This window comes from Pygoscelis adeliae, unplaced genomic scaffold (assembly GCF_000699105.1).
Source record: "Pygoscelis adeliae isolate BGI_AS28 unplaced genomic scaffold, ASM69910v1 Scaffold242, whole genome shotgun sequence".
Classification (NCBI taxonomy): domain Eukaryota; kingdom Metazoa; phylum Chordata; class Aves; order Sphenisciformes; family Spheniscidae; genus Pygoscelis; species Pygoscelis adeliae.
The window spans coordinates 4,179,278-4,197,841 of NW_008824369.1; the positions used below are offsets into that span (position 1 = coordinate 4,179,278).

The 18,564-nt window shown below is 44.5% G+C and overlaps 1 protein-coding gene across 1 annotated transcript in view; it reads left to right on the top strand.

Annotated features, from left to right (window-relative positions):
- SDK1 (sidekick cell adhesion molecule 1) overlaps nucleotides 1-12,106 on the top strand; it is a 422,744-nt gene extending 410,638 nt beyond the window's left edge. The window contains exons 42-45 of the mRNA XM_009320033.1: nucleotides 2,284-2,421; nucleotides 4,446-4,566; nucleotides 4,789-4,918; nucleotides 11,703-12,106. Coding sequence (XP_009318308.1) covers nucleotides 2,284-2,421; nucleotides 4,446-4,566; nucleotides 4,789-4,918; nucleotides 11,703-11,975 — 662 coding nt within the window. The 3' untranslated portion in view covers nucleotides 11,976-12,106. The remainder of the gene's footprint in view (nucleotides 1-2,283; nucleotides 2,422-4,445; nucleotides 4,567-4,788; nucleotides 4,919-11,702) is intronic.
- Nucleotides 12,107-18,564: the final 6,458 nt, after the last annotated feature.

The window sequence follows — 18,564 nt, forward strand, 5'->3', positions numbered from 1 at the left end:
ACAACTTGTTTGCTTTTTCTCCTTTCCTAGTCTGTTGTTTTGTTTATTCTGCTTCCTTCTTTTTTTCCCAGGGTTCTCTGATAAACATTTTCTGTGTTATTTTGTATTTAGCTCTCAAAAATAAAAAAGTGTAGTTTCACAAAATTATTCCTGATATGCTCTGTGCTGGCAGTTCCAGTACGGTGTGATGCATCCAGTCCCCCTTCATCAGAACAGCTCGTTGGTGATGCTCTTGGGCTCTTCCCACCCTCCCTGCTCGCTCGTGCTTATTCCCAGTAAACACGACTATGGCCTAAACATGCTTCCCTTTGAGCAGCCCGACACTCTGGTTTTCTGAAGGAACTTCAATACCTCAAAAAGCAAATTCCACTCAGCTTGCCACGTCTGGGCAGCTGGAGTTCAATGGCCTGTTGTGAAGTGGGAGAGCTTGCCCTCGTGAAAGCTTTGCTCAGGTCTCCTCTTACCCTTGCAGAGAGAGCTGTATTCCAGGTTGCTTGTGAGCAATAAGTTTCATCCTTGCTGTGTCAGCAAAGATAGACAAGAGGAATAAAAGAACCTGATAAAGCGGCTTTGTGATTCAAAATTCTGGAAAGTCCTGAGCATCTGGCAGTGCTCCAGTATCTGGAGTGGCTTTTATCTCTTCCCTCCTCCAGTGAAAAGCATAAACACCATTCAACAGTTGCCCAGCAGGCAAGAGTAGTATCGCTATCACGGCTGCATTTGTCCTTACACAATTAACCACTTAGCCTGAGAGAGCTGTCTATGGATTTCAGTGTGAGTGCTACCCTTGCTTTTCTCCTTCAGGACAAGGGCATAGACAACCCACTTCAAACACCAAGAGTCAGTGTTTTTCCTATCTGTGGTTTCACAGAGACTATAACACAATGTAAAAGGTCAGTAATCATGTCAGTCTTTCCTTTCCTGGAAGACATTATTCCTCTGAAGCTGGGTATGCAGCTCCTTGTGATGCTTTTTATAAGCAAACCACTTGTTTGTAAGTTCTCCACTTGAACAGAACTATTTAATTCACCTCCTTTTGATGCTTCAGTGTTCATCTCAAATTGCTGCATGAAAGTAAGAGGCTTCCATTGAGATTCACAGTCATAAAAGTATACAGCATTTTAGGCTGGCCACTTCAGCTAGCACAGGGAGGTATAAATTGCACTGAATCTGCTCAGCCCAGCATGGCTTGTGCAGTTTGCCCTTAGGACTTTATTGGCCTGGCCTGGCCTCCTAGCAAAGAAAGATCATGGCTACTTTTCACTGCTGCAGAATACCCAGTGATCTGGAACAAATTTGAGCTCATATCATCAGGCTTACAACAGACTTGTGTTTAGATCCAGGGCTCAGGACAGCTGGGGAAAGAGAGTGCCTGGGTTCAGTGGCCGTGAGGGGTTGAAGTCGGTCTCCTGGCATCGCCCATTCCTACCAGGTGTTCTTCTACCTTATGGACTACAGGGAAATTATATACAACTGCAGGCTTGTGCTCCAGCAGTAGCATTTTTTCACAAAGCTGAGGGATGCTGACAAAGAGAATATGACTGCAAGAAAATAACAATATTTGTTACTTTAAACCAAAACTGGCAAGATAACTCTAGCAAGGGGAAGTTAGTATCATTTTGTGTCTCCAATTGAGGTCAAATGGGGTGAAATTACTTGAGATCACACAAAATCCAGGCAACTGAATTGATACCCACATGCTGCACATCAGGCTTGGCTAAGTTGATGGGGAAATGGTATAGCGTAGCAGTGAATGTTGGAAGTTAGAGTTAATGGAGGTACTGAAAGATATTGGCCAAGTGTACTTTGTTCCCGGGCACTAGCTGTATTTTTCAAAGAGCCACTGAGCAGCATTTGGCGGGGCAAGCCTCTTAAAAAGTGGAATAATCGTGGGTCGTGACGGATATATTAGTGGTTCCTTTGGCCCAGGCAGTATTAAGCCTATCGCAGTAGTCAAGAAATGTGTGCGGAGCTGTGGGAAGAAACCTCTCTCTCTCTTCACTTGGTGATAACTACTTCTTAACTAAGGGATCCTGGAGTGCTGCTCTGGGTATGTGAAAGATGCTTGCGGAGATGTTGGAGCCATAATATGCTCCTGTTCTGTTTGCCATCCTAGAAGTGTCAGCAAGCCCCTTGAAAGTCTGACTGCAGAGTAGACTATGTTACCTCCTTTGAACGCCTCTCTCTCCTGAACACTTATAGATGCATCATTCACTGTGGGGAAGAAGAGAAAATTTGGAAGGAGCGTAAAGAGGAATTGTTATTTGGTTTTTGCTCTTTCAGCACAAACAGAAGCCCCTTTCTACGAGGAGTGGTGGTTTCTGCTGGTGATGGCACTCTCAAGTCTGATCCTTATCCTCCTGGTGGTGTTTGCATTGATCCTGCATGGCCAGAGCAAGAAGTACAAGAACTGCAGCACAGGTGAGACATCAGCTCCATGCTGTGCACACACTCTCAAGAGCTGTGGGAATTAGAAATGTCTTCCCTTTGAACCCCTGATTTAATCAGCCTGGACTCTCTTTATAGGTATTGTATTTGGCAGAAGACTTGGATCATTTTACTGTCCCGTTTAGTAGAAATGGCTTTTGCCCATAGCCATACTGGGCAAAGAGTGCCTGATCTTATCAGGTTTTGAATGCTAACCAGCCATGGGCTTGGATAGGACAGCATCTGTAAGTCCCAGGGACTGTAGCAAAAGCCAGGGAGTCTGGGTCAAACACTTGGCAGAAGACCACAAAAAAGGAATGAGCTGAGACTTCATTTAGCTTTGTCATCATTCCCTGATAGATGGGGAGAAGGAGAAAGATTCTGCTTTTCCATGGCTGTACCCAATGCAAATATTCTGGGTCTGTATGTTTGAGGACTATATCATAACTCCTTTATATTAAATAGAGTGCCCTGCATCTCACGTTCATTCCCTAAGCCAAGCTGCAGTTGCTGGGCTGGGGGCCAAGCAGTTCAGAGGTGTCTTGGTTACCTGGACCTGTTAGACTTTAATGCATAATAAGCATCAAGCTTTGAATTTTCCTTTAGTTACAATTTTTACCAGTCTCCTTTGTGAAATGAAACAGGAGCTACCTGCTCTATAACTAGGAATGTTAAAAGAGTCCCCTTTCAAAATGCCTATTTCTTGAGCTCTGAATATTGTTTTTACCTTTTCTTCTCCTTACACGATAAAGTCCTGGAAGGGCTGTTCACATGTATATTTCTCTCATAGCCTCCTCCACCTCCAGCAAGAAATTGCTCTGATGCCAGCAGATGCCAAAAAAGGCACATTAATGAGTAAGATCAGGTGGATGGGTCTTTGCGCTGCCTGTTCTTAGGCATTAATGTAATGAAGGAGTCTTCCAGGCAGTATTTAGTAATTCAGTCCCAAAGTGAAGATCTTTTCTTTCTTTATAATTCACTTCTAACAAGTGTTAGAAAATGAGATTTCAGTCCCATGAGATATAAGATGTATGAATACCGTGGCATTTTACCAAGTTAATACTATTACATATTTGTATGTATAGCTCATAGGAAATCTTTCATCTTCTTAGTTTTGCTCTGTGTTTGGGGGACAGACATGAAAAGACAGGTCTGACCTGTACTGTCAGATATCAGTGTTCACACTGAGTCTTAATGTAGCGCTGAAATTGAAGCCGAGGATAAAGTACCTGTCTGCTGCAAAGTGGCAATATAGAACCGGTCCTTCTCCCCAGGACACGAGCTGAGCTCACACCTTTGGGATTACAAAGAATGAGCATGGAAGAGAATAGGCTCTTGCTATATTCGGCCACAAGAAATAATATACTTTGCTGTATTTTCCCTCTTCTTCCAGTCCCCTGTCCTTTTCCCTACCTTACATTGTCCAGTGATTTCTCACATCTGTATCTTATCCTCATTACAACTCTGACATCTTTTTCCCATTTGCTGTCCACTTACCCTTTCTCTTGCTTTCTTTCCTGCCTTTTTTTTTTCTCCTTTTACTCTTTTTCTGCCTTTCCTAGTTTTACTTTCTCTTGCTTTGCTTCAGTCAGCATGAATGGGATTCACAGCACCTGATTTAGGACATCTTCAGTGGCCATCTGAATTAGTCACCTGGTTCATATTTATATCAAAAGACAAGAATAAGCACTTTTGGAGCACAGTTCATCCGTGCTATTTTAGATACTTACCTCCGAATGAAATGCATCCATCCATGACTCCTTCTTTCCCCTCTTTTGGCTCCTTCTGCCTGTTCACACTCCTGATAAGCACCTCTCCTTCAATCTGATTGCTCTCATTTGCCAATAGGAAAGGTAAAGAGATTTTCAAATAATTAATGATGTCATAAATCACAAAGAAGGAGAAGTTAGCTCTTACAGTTGTATTTAATGATAACTTTAATGATTCTATGATTCTATGATTCTATTTGGGGGAAAAGTGCCTTTGTTTCAGCTGAATCTTTCATTGCCTGGCTCCAGGTAAAACCATCTCCAATATGGAAGAGTCGGTCACCCTGGATAATGGAGGCTTCACTGCTCTGGAGCTCAACAGCAGACACCTGAACATCAAGAGCACCTTCTCAAAGAAGAATGGAACCAGGTAAGAAGCTGGGAACACCACGCTCTTGGAAATGGCTTTTTATCTAGCTTCAAGCAACTGTTAAATAGGCAAAGGGGAGAGACTGTTGTCTGGAGGATCTACGGAAGGCTTTAATGCCCAAGTCACTGCCCCAGGCTGTGATTCTGGCTTCTGAACATGATTTAATTGTGTCATTTCAGAGAAATGACAACATCCCATACACTCACCCTTTACGTTTCCTAGGTCTCCTCCTCGCCCAAGCCCAGGGGGGCTGCACTACTCTGATGAGGATATCTGCAACAAGTACAACGGAGCTGTGCTGACCGAGGGCTTGGGCCTGAACGAGAAGCCCTTAGAAGTGTCGGAGTCGGAGGTAAGGTTTTCCCTTTGCCTTGCCAAATGTTGCCCAGTCACTGCAGATATTCATTTCCCCGCTGAATCCTGGCAAGTCTTTGAAGTCCCAATCCCACACCTGCATTATATTGTGTTGTCACTGTTTGACTGTCTTGGGGACTTTAAAATGTCCAATTCACCAGGTTGTTCACGTATCTTAAAATTAAAATGTCAAAGGAAAGAATGACAAGCAGGACCCAGCCAGGGCAGATTCCAGACCTGGCCTTGGCAGATATTCGCAGTTTTCCAGTGTTATGTAGAAAGACAAGTGCAATCCATCAGCCAGTGTGTGCTGACCTCTCTGGAAGGGGCTGCACATCCCCTTCTGCCTGTGGGCTGCAAACTTGGAGCACTTTTGGGAAAACGTATATATGCTGCAAAATAACCAGCTGGCTGCAGCTACCTTCTGGATGAGGTTGAATGTGGGACACACTTTGGATTGTTGCACTGACTGAAGTATGGGATATGGTTTGAAGTTTTCACAGTGCCTTTTTTAGACAGCTACAGCAAACACCACATGATTTGGAAGAGTGGTCCTGAGTGGTGACAACTGTTGCCTCTGTTACAGAGGGAGTAAGTGGGGAATGGGTAACCTGCCAGGGAGTGCATGGCCATGGCTGTGAGAGCCCAACTTTCAGGTTTCTGAACACCCCAGGCTGCAGCCTTAGTCTAACTGAAGAGAAGCCTTCTGCTCGGGTTGCCTTTAGAGTCTGTTCCCCAAGGAAGGTGGGTGTATGCCGGCATTATCCATCTGGCAATGCTCCATCTTGTGTCTTACATCCCCTTTAAGAAGAAAGAAAGTGCTTGTGGTCTGTAAAAATCCAGCAGTGGCCAGGGGTGAATAGACAGACTTCAAGGGATACCCAGAAAGGTAAATCTGTCTCTAAAATCATGTGTTGTCTGCTGAGATCCTGATGAATCTGAACTGACAGCGCAAGAAGCGAGCAGTGGGCCAAACCACTCCAAACCTGACCCTTCAAGCAAGAATAAATCAAGAGCAGCAAGTAGTGAAAGAAGATGACAGTTTTCATCTGTAGCTTTTCTCCACCTGCAGCTACGGCTGCTTTTCCTGGCTACCTAGCTCTCACCTCCTGTTAATTACCACGGACAGCCTGCTGCTTTGTGCTGCCCTGTGGCCGACCCATCGTGCAGGCAGCTTTCCTTGGTGTAGCTCAAGCTGCTGTCTATGCAATGCACAAGCGTTACACTCCAGATTAAACCCATAGTGCTTTGGTCATGTCACTGTAGCAACCCAGCATTGAACCTGTCATTAAAACAGTTTGCTGAGCGTGATCATGAATTTAGCACCGGCACCTTTTGACATTAATTTCAATGCCCCATGTGGTATTTCCTGGTAATGCGCAAAAGTCTACTTGCAGGGTGTCATTACCGCCTTCTATACGTACTGTTTGTACAATATAAAAGAAAGTGAGTTTTGTTTTTTTTCTCAGGCTATTATTAATATTATTTATTTACTGTGTATTGCAGTTGAGCCTGAAGATCTCAACTGAGATTCTAGTGTTTTTGTGAATCTGTGTGTGCATGTGAGTATGTGAACAAAATATGCCTCCTGTTTTTCCTTGGGGCTTAGATATGCAGCCCTTCTGTATAATGTCTTTGATGCTTGTTTTTTTTTGTGGTGGGGAGTGCTTTTAGGCATGAAATGTTAATATGCTCCCAGCAGAGGTAGCAATAGGAGATGCTGCCTTTTGATCAGCCCAAAAATGCTGTTTACATTGCCTGGTACAGACAGGAGGTGAGGGCGGGTTGGGGCAGAGGTGGGTATAGACGTTTGACCACTCTCATTTCAAGTATTCCTGTACCTATTAGCTCTTCCTGTTTGTCTTTTCTGTTCTTTTTGTTTCTATTCTCAAAGGAGATCTTAACAGACAAGCTCTGTTTTCCAAGAATTTCAGAATTTCTATCTCTCTTAGCAGGCAGAAATGTTTCCCGTTGTATGAAGAGTTAAAGATATCTTTTTATATAACAGCTCTACACAGGTTTGGTCCTCCGCAGCAAAGGGGATCCTGGTGTTGTTTTCCTCTAAAACATCTTTGCGTGGATCTCAAATTCCCCTTAATATGATGCACGTGAGGGCAGGCAGGGCCAAAAACTGTGCTTTTGCTTTCAACGCGCACGTCATCTTGTTGCTGCTTAGTCTTACCCCTGTTGCCTGAGGTGTCAAGATTTTAGATGGAAAAGGAGGAAGCTCACTGGCTTCAAGTCTCATGGGATTTACTGAACATGAAGAAGTCTGCGAGAAACTCGGGCTGACTTGACTGCACTTACAACACAGCTGCCTGGGAGCCTTCCTCCGAGCTCCCACCTGACGAGGAGAGCAAGAGAGAAATAAAGAAAATCAAGCAGGCCAAGCAGTAATATATGAATGAGGAAATATGAAGAGGAAACTCTTAATATTCATAAATCAAGTGGTTAACTTACTCCATGTCATGAAAGGCAAGCACCAGTACTGTTAATGAGGTTAAAGTAGTTTAATTGGCAGGTATGGAGCAAGAGAGTGCTAAGAGTGTAATTTCTAAATTATTAATAATAATAGGCTTTTAGATAATGAATCAAGTGGACGAGGCTCTGGACAGCTAATCTGAAGAAATTTGGTGTTCGCCATGCACAGAAATTTGATGATGTATCTGCGATGTCATCCAGCCATGGAAGAGCAATTTTACAGGAGGAGAGTGTGGCGTGTGTTTGTTTGTTCTCACATGTCCTTGTGGTCACCCAAAAACTGTTTTCAGGAGACAACGTTCTCACAGATTGCACACGTTATCAGTCAGTGCTGAACGCTGGCGATGCTCTGGTCTTCCCAGCTGCTCCCTGCGGTCTAACTGACTTCTGCTTTCTCAGCTCTGTAGGAAGATATTATAAATTTCCACTTAACGCTTAATAGGGAATATGGTTTAACTTGTTTCCAGTAAAGTTCTCCAATGATTTTGACAAGTTGGGCACCATGTGGAAACCAGCTGCAGGTGACACATTAAATAAGCAAGGGTTCCTGTGTCCAGAGAAATCTTTTTGCATACTAGGTTACACTCACAGCATATTCATTTCATGTCAAGCAAAAGAAACTGCTGCCATCTACATTTTTAGAAATAATCTCATAACATTGTTTCTTATGCGATCACTTCAAAAAAAAAAAAAAAGATAATTGGAACTATTTTCACATTTCCCATTGACTAAGCTAGCCAACTCTGGTCGCTGACTTGCCTCTGAACAGCACTTGTGCATTTCGTGCTGTCAATAAAATACTTAAATAGCCTCTCATTTTCTGTATTTGTTGTTTCATAGGCATCCATGCACCTTTGGTTGACAGTCTGTAATGTCACCACACACCCAGTCATGCCCCAGCCTATGGAGGTTTCCAAGGTAACAAAGCCACAGTGGCACAGAAGGGAGAAAACTGAAAACAAAGTAAAAAGCCCGGCAGCGTTTCCATTTACTCAATAGTTTAAAAAACACTAAAAAGTAATCCTCTAGTATAAGCTGTCTGTATTGTCATGCAAAACAGGTTTATCTTGCTACTCCTTGATTTTCATCAGGGCAGAGAGGGATGTGGGACAGCAATTTAGAGAATTCCTTGCTGGTAAGGGTGGTTATTAGTACCTTGTTCAGAGCAGACCTTAAAAGATACTTTAGAAACATGGACGGAATAGTCAGTCCCTGCCTGTTCCGAAGGAAACACAAAGAAAACACGTTGTATCGACACTAACAAGCAGGTTATCCTTTCCAGCATCAGTGCTAATGATGGTGAAAGGCTGAAGTTAGTGCAGCAATGTATGTTTCATGAAAGTCGCTTCTGAAAGGCACTGGCTTTATTTAGACCAGACTAGTGTTCTCTTTCAGTTGGTATAATGGACTAATTAGTGGACAGATTATCAGCAGGTGGTATTGCTTTAAATTCCCTCTTTCTGTTCATGGCAAGTCCAAGTGACACTGTATTTCAAATGGCAGCAGCCCATCTAAAAGCGTTCCCAGTATTTCTCCTCTTTATTATGTTGACTTCTGGCAATCTAGAAAGAACTTGGCTTAGGTACAGAAGTTATATTAGTTTTGTGGGTGAGTATTTTTCTGCTAGGGCTGCACAGAAATCAAGTTGCTGCATCCGTATTATTATACCTATCAAGTCATGCGTCAGTCTTCTGGATACAGCTTCTTCTCAGCATTTCTTCTTCGAGCTTCCAGCCTTTTAGTTGTCTTTATGTTTCTATATGGCTGTGGAGACATCAGGAAGACCAGTAAAGAGCCAATAGAAGTTTGTGGATTTTTTTCTCCTTATGCTTATGACACCTCAACTCAGCTGTGATCCACCTTTTCAGCAGGGGCTTGTTTCTTTGGTGGGTGGCTGAGCATGTCTGAGTCAGTAAGAGTTGATTGGGGAAGGAGTCAGAAGACATGGCAAGGGCAGTGGTAGCGTTGTGCCTTTGATGGAGGGAGCACATCCATGATAGCTAGAGGAGTTCATACCTTCAGGTACTACTTCTGGTGAGTGATCCACAATCACCTGCCTCTGCTTAGGATCTAGACACTTTTCTTCTGGATACCCACATCATCCCCCAGCTTACCAGGCACGTCTAACCTTAACGTTAGACGATGGAGCTGCAGCAGAATGTTTGGAGACGTAGGCTGGTGCAAAGTGCAGCACCGTAATTCTTGATAAGAGCAGAGGAAACCTGGGTTTGGGGATCTTTTGGTCTGCAGGCAAAGCTGGTTGCTTCTGCAGCTGAGGACCAGCCTGCCTGAGCTATTGCTGCCTGCTGCCATGCCCTGCCATCTGCAGTCATCAGAGGCACTCTTGTTGGAGCCCCTTACAAAAATAGACAGGGCAGTGCTGGCAGGATGTTCCCTGCGGCGGTGCCAAGACTCTGGAGCTGCTCTCAGCACCCACTGGCTGTGAAGTGGTCCAAATCTGGGGATATTCCAGGCATGCCACAAAAACCACCTGTTCAGGAAGGTCTTTGGAGGAAGTCGGGTGTTGGCTTCCCGAGGCTGGCAGCTGGTGCAAAGGAGCGTTCTTCTAGGAGATAGACTTGCTGAGTTCCTTCTGGAGCAATTATTGAATGCTGGTAGGGTTTTGTTGTGATACTAATTACGTGTCAAGGCACCTGAAGCTCTGCATTCTTAAAATAATCAAACAGTACATAATTCTGAAAGAGCCAGAGCATGGTTAACTGGAAGGGAAATTTTGCAAAGCTGTAAAGAGCTGCTTTGCTGAGGCTTTTGGAAAACTCTGGGAAAAAATTCTCAGCCCTGTCCATCACCCTCTGTGCTGGAAAATGGGCACGAAATAGTACCGAAGCAGCTATCTAAGCAAAGAAGTGGGATGATGGATGCGGTGCCCTTTTCAAACGATGGTTCGCAAGGCATTTGAGGATTGTTCTTCAGAGACCATTAAGAAGGAGCTTTAGAGGAGGAGAGACTAGTTGTGTGGCAGACAGGATCAAGAAGGATGTGTGTTTGTGGTGTGGCGTCATAGATCAGAACGATACCAACCTTTTGAAACTAATTGCAGCAACTAAGAGTTACGAGCTGCACTTACCCGCCTCTCTCTTGTATATCTTAGGCAGCTACTACTTTGATATTTAATTGCCTTTAGAATCGACTATGCAGATTATCGGGGGGGTGGGGAGGAGTAAAAGCTTTTGCATGTTCGAACCAGAGATTTTGAGAGAAGGCATGAGATATGGAAATGACTGGGTAAATGTTTGTGTGCTGTACAGGATGTGGTTGTTATTGGTGGGAACATTAGTGGGAACAGAAGGAAAATGTGCGCCTGGATACCGTGGCCAAGGCTTTGTCGTGGTCTCTGTACTCGGAGGAGATGTACGAGCCCTCTGTGATTCCTCCAGCTGTATCGCAGCAGCAGTACTTCAGAGGAGGGGCAGATGCAAAAGTTATCTGGCTACATCTCAGTAGAGCTCCTGCTCGATATTGATATGAGCTTTGAAGCTCTTCAGCCACCGTGCATAAATGTTTCAAGGGGTAAGATCCGCTCTGAACACAGGGCTGTGCCTGAGCCATCCCAGGAAAGCAATCCCTCCTGCCTGGCAGTTCTTCTTTTCCAGATTTTGCATTCTCTTTCTTCTGTCACCACTGGTTGTGTGCCTTGTTGTACCACCAATAATCAGCTGGAACATACAGGTAGAGTTGTTTGCCTGGGAAAAAAAATATGTGAATTTGCTTAATTTCCTTTCAGTGATATAACTAATTTTCAATACTTAATGGGGCTTGCAAGCCAAATCCAGAGTACTACGCAGGTGGCCTGGTCTGACCACCACAAACACCAGCACATCTGGCTAACTTCAGTGCATTTGCATGGAAGACATTCTTTCTGTCCTTGCATCAGAAGGGAGAATCTCAGTTGTAATTGCAATCTTTTTGATTATGTGATTGAAAGCTGTTGGTTTCCCTGTGACGTCTCTACACTTCCCTGCACCTTGTGTCAAAATAGGAACTCCTAGCTCCCGCCGCAGCGTTCTGCAGTGAATTAGAAGGGATTTCTCTGCATCTGTTATCGCCAGCATTCGTCGGGGGACTCTCCTTCTAGCAGCAAAGCCTGGCTAAACCAGAGCACAGTGCTTTTCTACAGTCCAGCATGTATTACACTTGGACTACAAACCATCCTACCTTAAAATTACAGCTTTTGTCAGCTGGTGATATTAAACTTTTCTTTAATTTCTTTTAGAGTGGAACAGGCTAAATCATAGATGCTAATGGCTGATTTTTTTTATTTTTTTTTCCTGATGCTCCAGGCCACTGACTCAGATTATGAAGACGAGTTGCCAAAACACTCCTTTGTGAACCATTACATGAGTGACCCCACGTACTACAACTCATGGAAGCGGCAGCAGAAAGGGGTGAAACACCCGGCATCCTATAGATACGAGGAGTGCGCCGCCAGCGAGACAGACCCCTATTTCCAGACTGTCATCACGACACAGAGCTCAGGAGGGGTGTACACCCCAACGGGACAGCCCGCGCCCGGCTCCCGGACTCCAGTGACAGGGTTCTCCTCCTTCGTCTGAGATGGGGCTGGAGGATAGAGCCAAACCGCCGGCAGCACTCGGAGGGACCCGTCGCAGTGACTGTGTGTGTGCGTGACCGATGCGGTGAACTGTGGGTAACTTCTCTATCAGGGTAGAAATGGATGGGAACACGAACGAGGCTGGGGGTTTTTTTTTTCTGAAGACAATCAACTGAAAATATGGAGCTGAACTAGCTGAACCTTTGTTAAAAAAAAAAAAAAAGGAATTCTGAAAAGTGATGATTTTAACCACTTGTGAATAGTAGGGGTTTTTTAACCGCTTTTTGTAACACTGCTTCAGGAAGCAGCTCCCATGCCCTTCTCTTCCCTTTCTTTCTCTCCCCTCCTCCTGTCCCCCCCTTCCCAAACAAGGAGGTGAATTCCCTAGATGCAATGAGTGACTTTGTGATGTGATTTGAAGAGAAACATAAAACCTCCCAGGCTCTTCTTTCTTCCTTTTCTCTACTCTTTTTCTTTTTTTTTTTTTTATTTTTCCCTGTCACCAATGTCAAGTAGGAAAATATAGAAGAGGGACGAATTTTTATGTGAAAAGCAGACACCTCCTCGCTCCTCATTGCTGCTCCCCACATTAGGAGCCCTGGCTGATCAACTTAGGCTCAGATGTGTCACTCTGCTCTAGGCTCACTACTGGTGTATTTATACTGAATTACTGACCTGCTTTTCTTTCTTGTTCAAATGGGACCTGCTGCATTCTTTAAATATTCCAACTCCAGGGCCTTTAGAAGAGGAGATGGCTCAAAAGAGCACTGTAGGCAGCGGTGGGTGAAGCGAGTGGGAAGAATTCAGATGCAAGGTCAGTTTATTTTTGGTGTGGCTCTAATCCTCCCTCCTGGACTGCATGTGCCATTTGAATCAGTCATTTTTTAAAAGTCAAAGGACACAACCCAGCAAGTCAGAGGAATCTTTCAATTGAGATTGCAGTGACAAGCTAGAGTCTCTACTAATTGATGAGGTTTTTGATCATCAAAGTTATCCTGCCCTGTCAGTAGAAGTCGAGCATCCTTTCTCGCCCAGACTCTGCAGTGCTGCTTACTGGTCTGTAAAAAAGTACACGGTAGCTGGGTTTGTTTTATTTTATGTTTTTAGGACAAAGACATGTCACACAGACTGGGTGAGTTTTGGTGTCCACAGGTGCCTTTTATTGATTCTTCAGCTTCGTATCTGGGAGAAGCAACAAAGTGTCTCCAAATAAAACGAACCAGGTTTTTCAAGCATTAGGGTCATGAATTGCCTTGTGCACGTTTACAGGCTGCTTTGTGCACTTGAAGCTACAGCCTTTGGAAAGAAGAGAGGGGGTTTTTAGTTTATTTTCCATTCTTTTGTATAGCTCCCTTTTTGTTTTCTTCTTTTCTATCCTTTTCCTGAGTCTGTCATGTTTAGCAGCAAGTTGTTTGCTCACAAGGAAGTTGTCAGGGGTTTAAAGAATCCAAGTCCAGCCCTTGGACCTAGCAACAGTCCTGGATCACCAGACTTTTTACTGCAAGACTTTGAAAGGTGAATTTGCAAGTAGGCAAGTCCTTGCCACTCCAGTGTCTGGCATTTCCTCCCAGGTGGATGTAGGTCAGCCAGGAAAATTGGTATCCTGCTGCTTGCTTGTGTCCCATCAGGGCATGTGTGGGCACCGTTGTTATTTCAAATTCTCCCTCTCCTCTCCGGAGGGATGCGGGACAGCTGTGGCACTGGGTGGTGGTGTCTTCAAGGCAGGTTGTTGAAACCAACCTGGCGTTGATTACAGTGGCTGCCTGTTCCTGCCCACGGGGGCTGGTCAGAAGTAGCCTGGTGGCAGCTCACCTGAACAGGTGAGGTCCAAGGGCAAGCTCAGCCCTGCTGTCACCTTTCTTCTTGGACAGGGCAAACAATCTCAGAACTGCTTTTACTCTTTGGCACTGCCTCTGAGCACTGCTGCTCTTGGTGCATACAGATTCTGGATAGCTTTGGCACTGGATTGCTGTTCCTCTCCAAAGGCTCCAGAAAGAAAAAATTCAAAACCAAAATCTCCAGTGGGTGTGTTTAAGGGCTTTTGAGTTTGGGATAATGATCCGCAGCTCATTAGATGGCAAGGGATGTGCAAAGATACGAGCCAGAACCCTGTGAGCCATCCCCCTCTCTGCACCTGGGTAGGATGTGTGTGGGATGGAGAAGGGGCTCCAAAGAGGATGACGTGGAGCTTACTGTGAAGAGGAATGCAAAGCAAACAAAAACCCCACTGCCTTCTGTGCACTTTGACTGTTCTCTTAAGCCATATGAACTTCGCTTTAATTACTGAACTGACAAAAATTTGTTTGCAGTCTGAGTTTTTTGTTTTTTCTGAGACAAAGTTTTCTACGTGACTTTCTGATTTGTTTTCTTTCTCCTTTGTTATTTCTTGCATCAGATCACATATTTTAAACACGTTGTTTTATATGCATGTGACATAGCAGTGCAATTGCTGTTGGAATTTTAATGGCGCTTATCCAACAGGTATGAGAGGTAGTGCTACAGGAGGAGCCTTCCAAGGACCACTAAAGACTTAGGGATGTAGATTAGTAGAAAATAGATCAAACACCGAAGAGTTGGCTCCAAAGGAAAGCATAGTGCGAGTAGCTCTGTATCTCCTGAATATTGCCAGATCTGAACTGGTGTAAGGTGCAGTTACTCCCTGGGGCTGATCTGATAACCACATTGAGGAAAAAAGCAAGGAAACCATGGGGAATAAAGGAAATGGACTCTGTGGCCACTGCTCCACTGAAGGACAACATGGGGAGCAGCACGATCTATACAAAGCAAGGAGAAGAGGCTGTTCCCTTTTTCTCAGGGCCATCTGCAACTAAAAAGCCTGAGCTTGCTGAGGGCCTGCTGAGTTGGCTGTATGGCCCTTTTCTTCTGACTGCTGCCGAAATGACAGATTAGGTGTGATTCCTTTAGGACCTGTTGATCCAAACAAAGGTGTTTCTGTTCCATTCCAGTCGACACTATTGTCACTCTCGGTTTTGTTTTGTTTAGGAGTTGGCTTTTCTTACATGTGGGTTTATTTTACTTAGGCAATTGCAGAGCGTGGAAGTGCACTGCCCTGCTCACCCTGAAGATGAGCGTGGGATGTGTGTTCTGCTGCCCAGGATCCTGCATAGCCACATGCGTGATGCCTGTGCCTTCTTGTTAGCACGCTGTACTTGTAAAATATGATTAATGGGTAGGTTTTATTTACCTCAGGTAACAGGTAAATTGTTCTATCTGGAAGGAAACACTCCACCAGTTAGCAAGAAAGTTCTCTTTCATAGCTGTAATCTTTGGGAATCACAGCTTTGAAATACGACTTTTAAACAGTAGTTGTCGTGTTACAATAACTTCACCCATCAAATCCACTTCTGTTTCTACCTTCTTCTTTAGAACAGTCTTGAAAACTGAAGGCTTATATTTAAAATGCCTTCTTAGGATATTTTATTTGTATTTATTTATTTACTTTCCCATGTTTCTCAGGTCTCTTGGTGGCTGTTACTAAAAAATAAAAACAGGTTCATGAAATGACCAAGGGAGACATTTCAGGGAATGGTTTAATAGGAGCTCATTTTTCATGCAATAGCCATGGAAACATCCAATTTCCTGCAGGAAAAAAGTGCCCAAGTCTTCACGCCCCTCCCAGGGCTGAGATGACACCAGCCACCACCATCAGCAATGCTCCCGGCTCTCCCAACAGCACCCAACCCCAGGTTGTCCCTATCATAAATCACATGCAAAAGTGCACATGAGTGAAGGAGCTGTACTGTTCCAGCCCACTCTAAGTGGAGCATTTTACCCCTCAAACATCTGTATCACAGCTGGTGTGTCCCCCACCACAGCCCACACCCTTGGGTGGAGTATTTTCCATTCCCATCTTTTAATGCTCCGATGCTGGTGCACGACCGGTGCTGCTCGGGTGCGAGCAGCAGCAGTGAGAAGGGACAGGAGAGGGCACTGTTTTACTTTCATCAGTGACAGTCTTTTTCCCCACCCTGGGAGTCACCCGTGTGAAACCCCTTTGTGGGGAGGGCAGGGAGAAGCAAGAGCACAGAGAGCAAAGGGTTTCATCAGCTTTTACTAAAGGAATCACACTGCGGCCAGCGATCCCACTTTTGGAAGCAGTTGGCATTACTGGAAAGAAGAAAAAAAACCGTACAGAAAAAGAAACTAATCCATTACCCAAAGAATTATTTTTTTTCCTCTTCATTTTGAGTGTTAAAGCCAATGACGCTCTGCAGATGGGCCAACATCTCATTTTTCCTGCTTAAACCCAGGTCGCTGCCAGAAGCTGCTGTAGCAATTGTTTAGAATAAATATCCAAGTCTGTCTTGACATGGGGATACATTTATTATCCTTGTCATTGCTTCCCTCAAGAAATCCATTGGGTCATCCAAAGATTATCCTATCTGCTCTCCAAAAAGGGAGGAGAGAGAGCTGTTTATACATACAGAGCACTGGTGTCTTCTCCCACTTGCTGTTTTCAGATAAGCAGGGCAACTTGTTTCAGAAAAATCCTTTTAGAAAAGGAATTTATCAGGAAACTTATAAAAAGAAAAAAAAACCCCACAGAAAAACCCAAACACAAGAAAGATAACCTTTGGCAGGGCCATTAGAAATCTTGAAGTCCTAGAAACCTGTGACATGTAAGACTGAATATGATCCCAAGACCTCCTATCTTTAGTCATCTCCTTCATTAATAGCAGCCAGAAGGGCACATGCAATGAGGGGTTATATCTGGAGAGGAAAAGCCATCACAGAACAGTTGCTGGATGGGCAGGTTTTACTGCAAACAGCTTCATTCAACCTGGAGTTCCCGCTAGTTCAATCACATTCCTTAGGTTGTTTTTATAGGTTTTTGCCAGCATGTGTGGAGTCCATACATCATCATGGTGTTACTAGAGGTCACGTGGGGAGAGGTATGTTGCTGTGGTGTTTACACAAAGCCACATGCATGACAATGTGGTTGTACAGTATCCATTGAAATCTCCTTACGGAAAGCCACCCTTGAATTACGAGCACATTCACCCCAAGACTGAACGTGTTGGGATGGGCATGGGCCTTAAATGGCTCCACCTGACAAGTCCCTTGAGTTCTTTGTATTTTTGTATTCTGTTTCTTCTCCTCCACATCTCCACCCCCCGCCCTCCCAGCCAAATAAAGTTGGCTTGCACTTTGTGAAGGTGTAAAGTTTGCTGCCCCCGGTAGTAGAGAGCCACAACCGATAAGCACACATGTGACACATGGGACAGGTGAGATATGTTGGAACAAGGAGTGAAATACCATTGGGACTTGAGATTCAGGCTCTGACTCAGAATTTTATCTTCTCAAAGCTGCCACCTGCCCATTTTAAATGGCCCTGGAGTCTCAAGACTTGGCAGGAAATTCATTATTTTGATGCTGTTTGATCACTGCGCACTTTCTTGGGGCTTGAATCACTGGATATAGAGACTGGAGTGGGGTTACAGAGCTTTATATTGAAGTGTTTTCCCATTTATGTCCGATTCTCTAGATCTGGGAATGAAACCTTTCTGCTAGCGTGACGTGGTGGTGTTCTGCAGGTGGGGCACCTGGGAATTGCCACCAGTGCTCCCCCTTTGATGTCGTTAAGCTCCTGGACAGTTCTGGGATCTGTAACGGTGCAGTGGGAGCTCTCAGGTAGCAGAAAGATGCAAGGACATGGTATTATGGTGAGTTTGTAGCTGGTCACTTTGCCGCTCTTGGAATGGAGTCCGTCCTCTGGTTTGGTATCTGCTGTCAGTTTAGGGGTAGGACCACCTTACACAGCTGTGTTTGAGTTACCCTTCGGTGTACTACGGTTATTGGATCGTTGCTTTTACTTCAGTGTCTCCTTGGGGATTTGCCCTGGATTTTTGTTCCACACATCTTGTTAGCCTCACCTTCACCACTCCACTATTTTATATGAGAAAGTTACTTCTTCTTTTGCAAACTTGCTTCTAATTAAAAGAACCCTTTTTGAAACGTGTGTGTCCTTGGTACATTTATTTTGGGGAGGGGAAAAAAATATTATTTTCCAGCCTCTTCTGTTATTTTTGGCTTGAAGAAGTTTCTGGGTGCCTTGCCAGCACGCTCATGAGTTAACAGCTCAGGATGGTGAAAGCGTAACACAGGCTGAAATTCCTCGCTGTTAGTTCTGGACTGTAAAATCTTATAATCCCCTGCTGCTTTTTAGCTAAAATGACATTCTCAAAGAGTTTCCACCCAAAATTTGATCAGCCTTAAATAGTTTGTTATTTTGTGGTGATAAACTTCCTCCAGATCCTTAATACAGGAGAGTCAAAACCCGTTCAGAAATGGAAACTCACAGGGCCACCATTTTGTACGCCTTCGTCCCCTCGCAAATAATACTTGTCCTCCCCTGCAGCGTTGTAGCAGCTGTTAATCGGTTCCCACAAACATGCTGATGTTGGGGAGGTCAAACCAGATCCTGGCTGGTGGAAATCAGGGCAGCTCTGTTATTCCGGGGTGGTTGTCGGTGCTTTTCACCAGCTGAGCATCTGGCCTAGAGAAGTGAACTAAACACAGACAGGTCGGCTACAGCTCTGGTAGGAGAAATGAGGTGAGAAATCAATGTT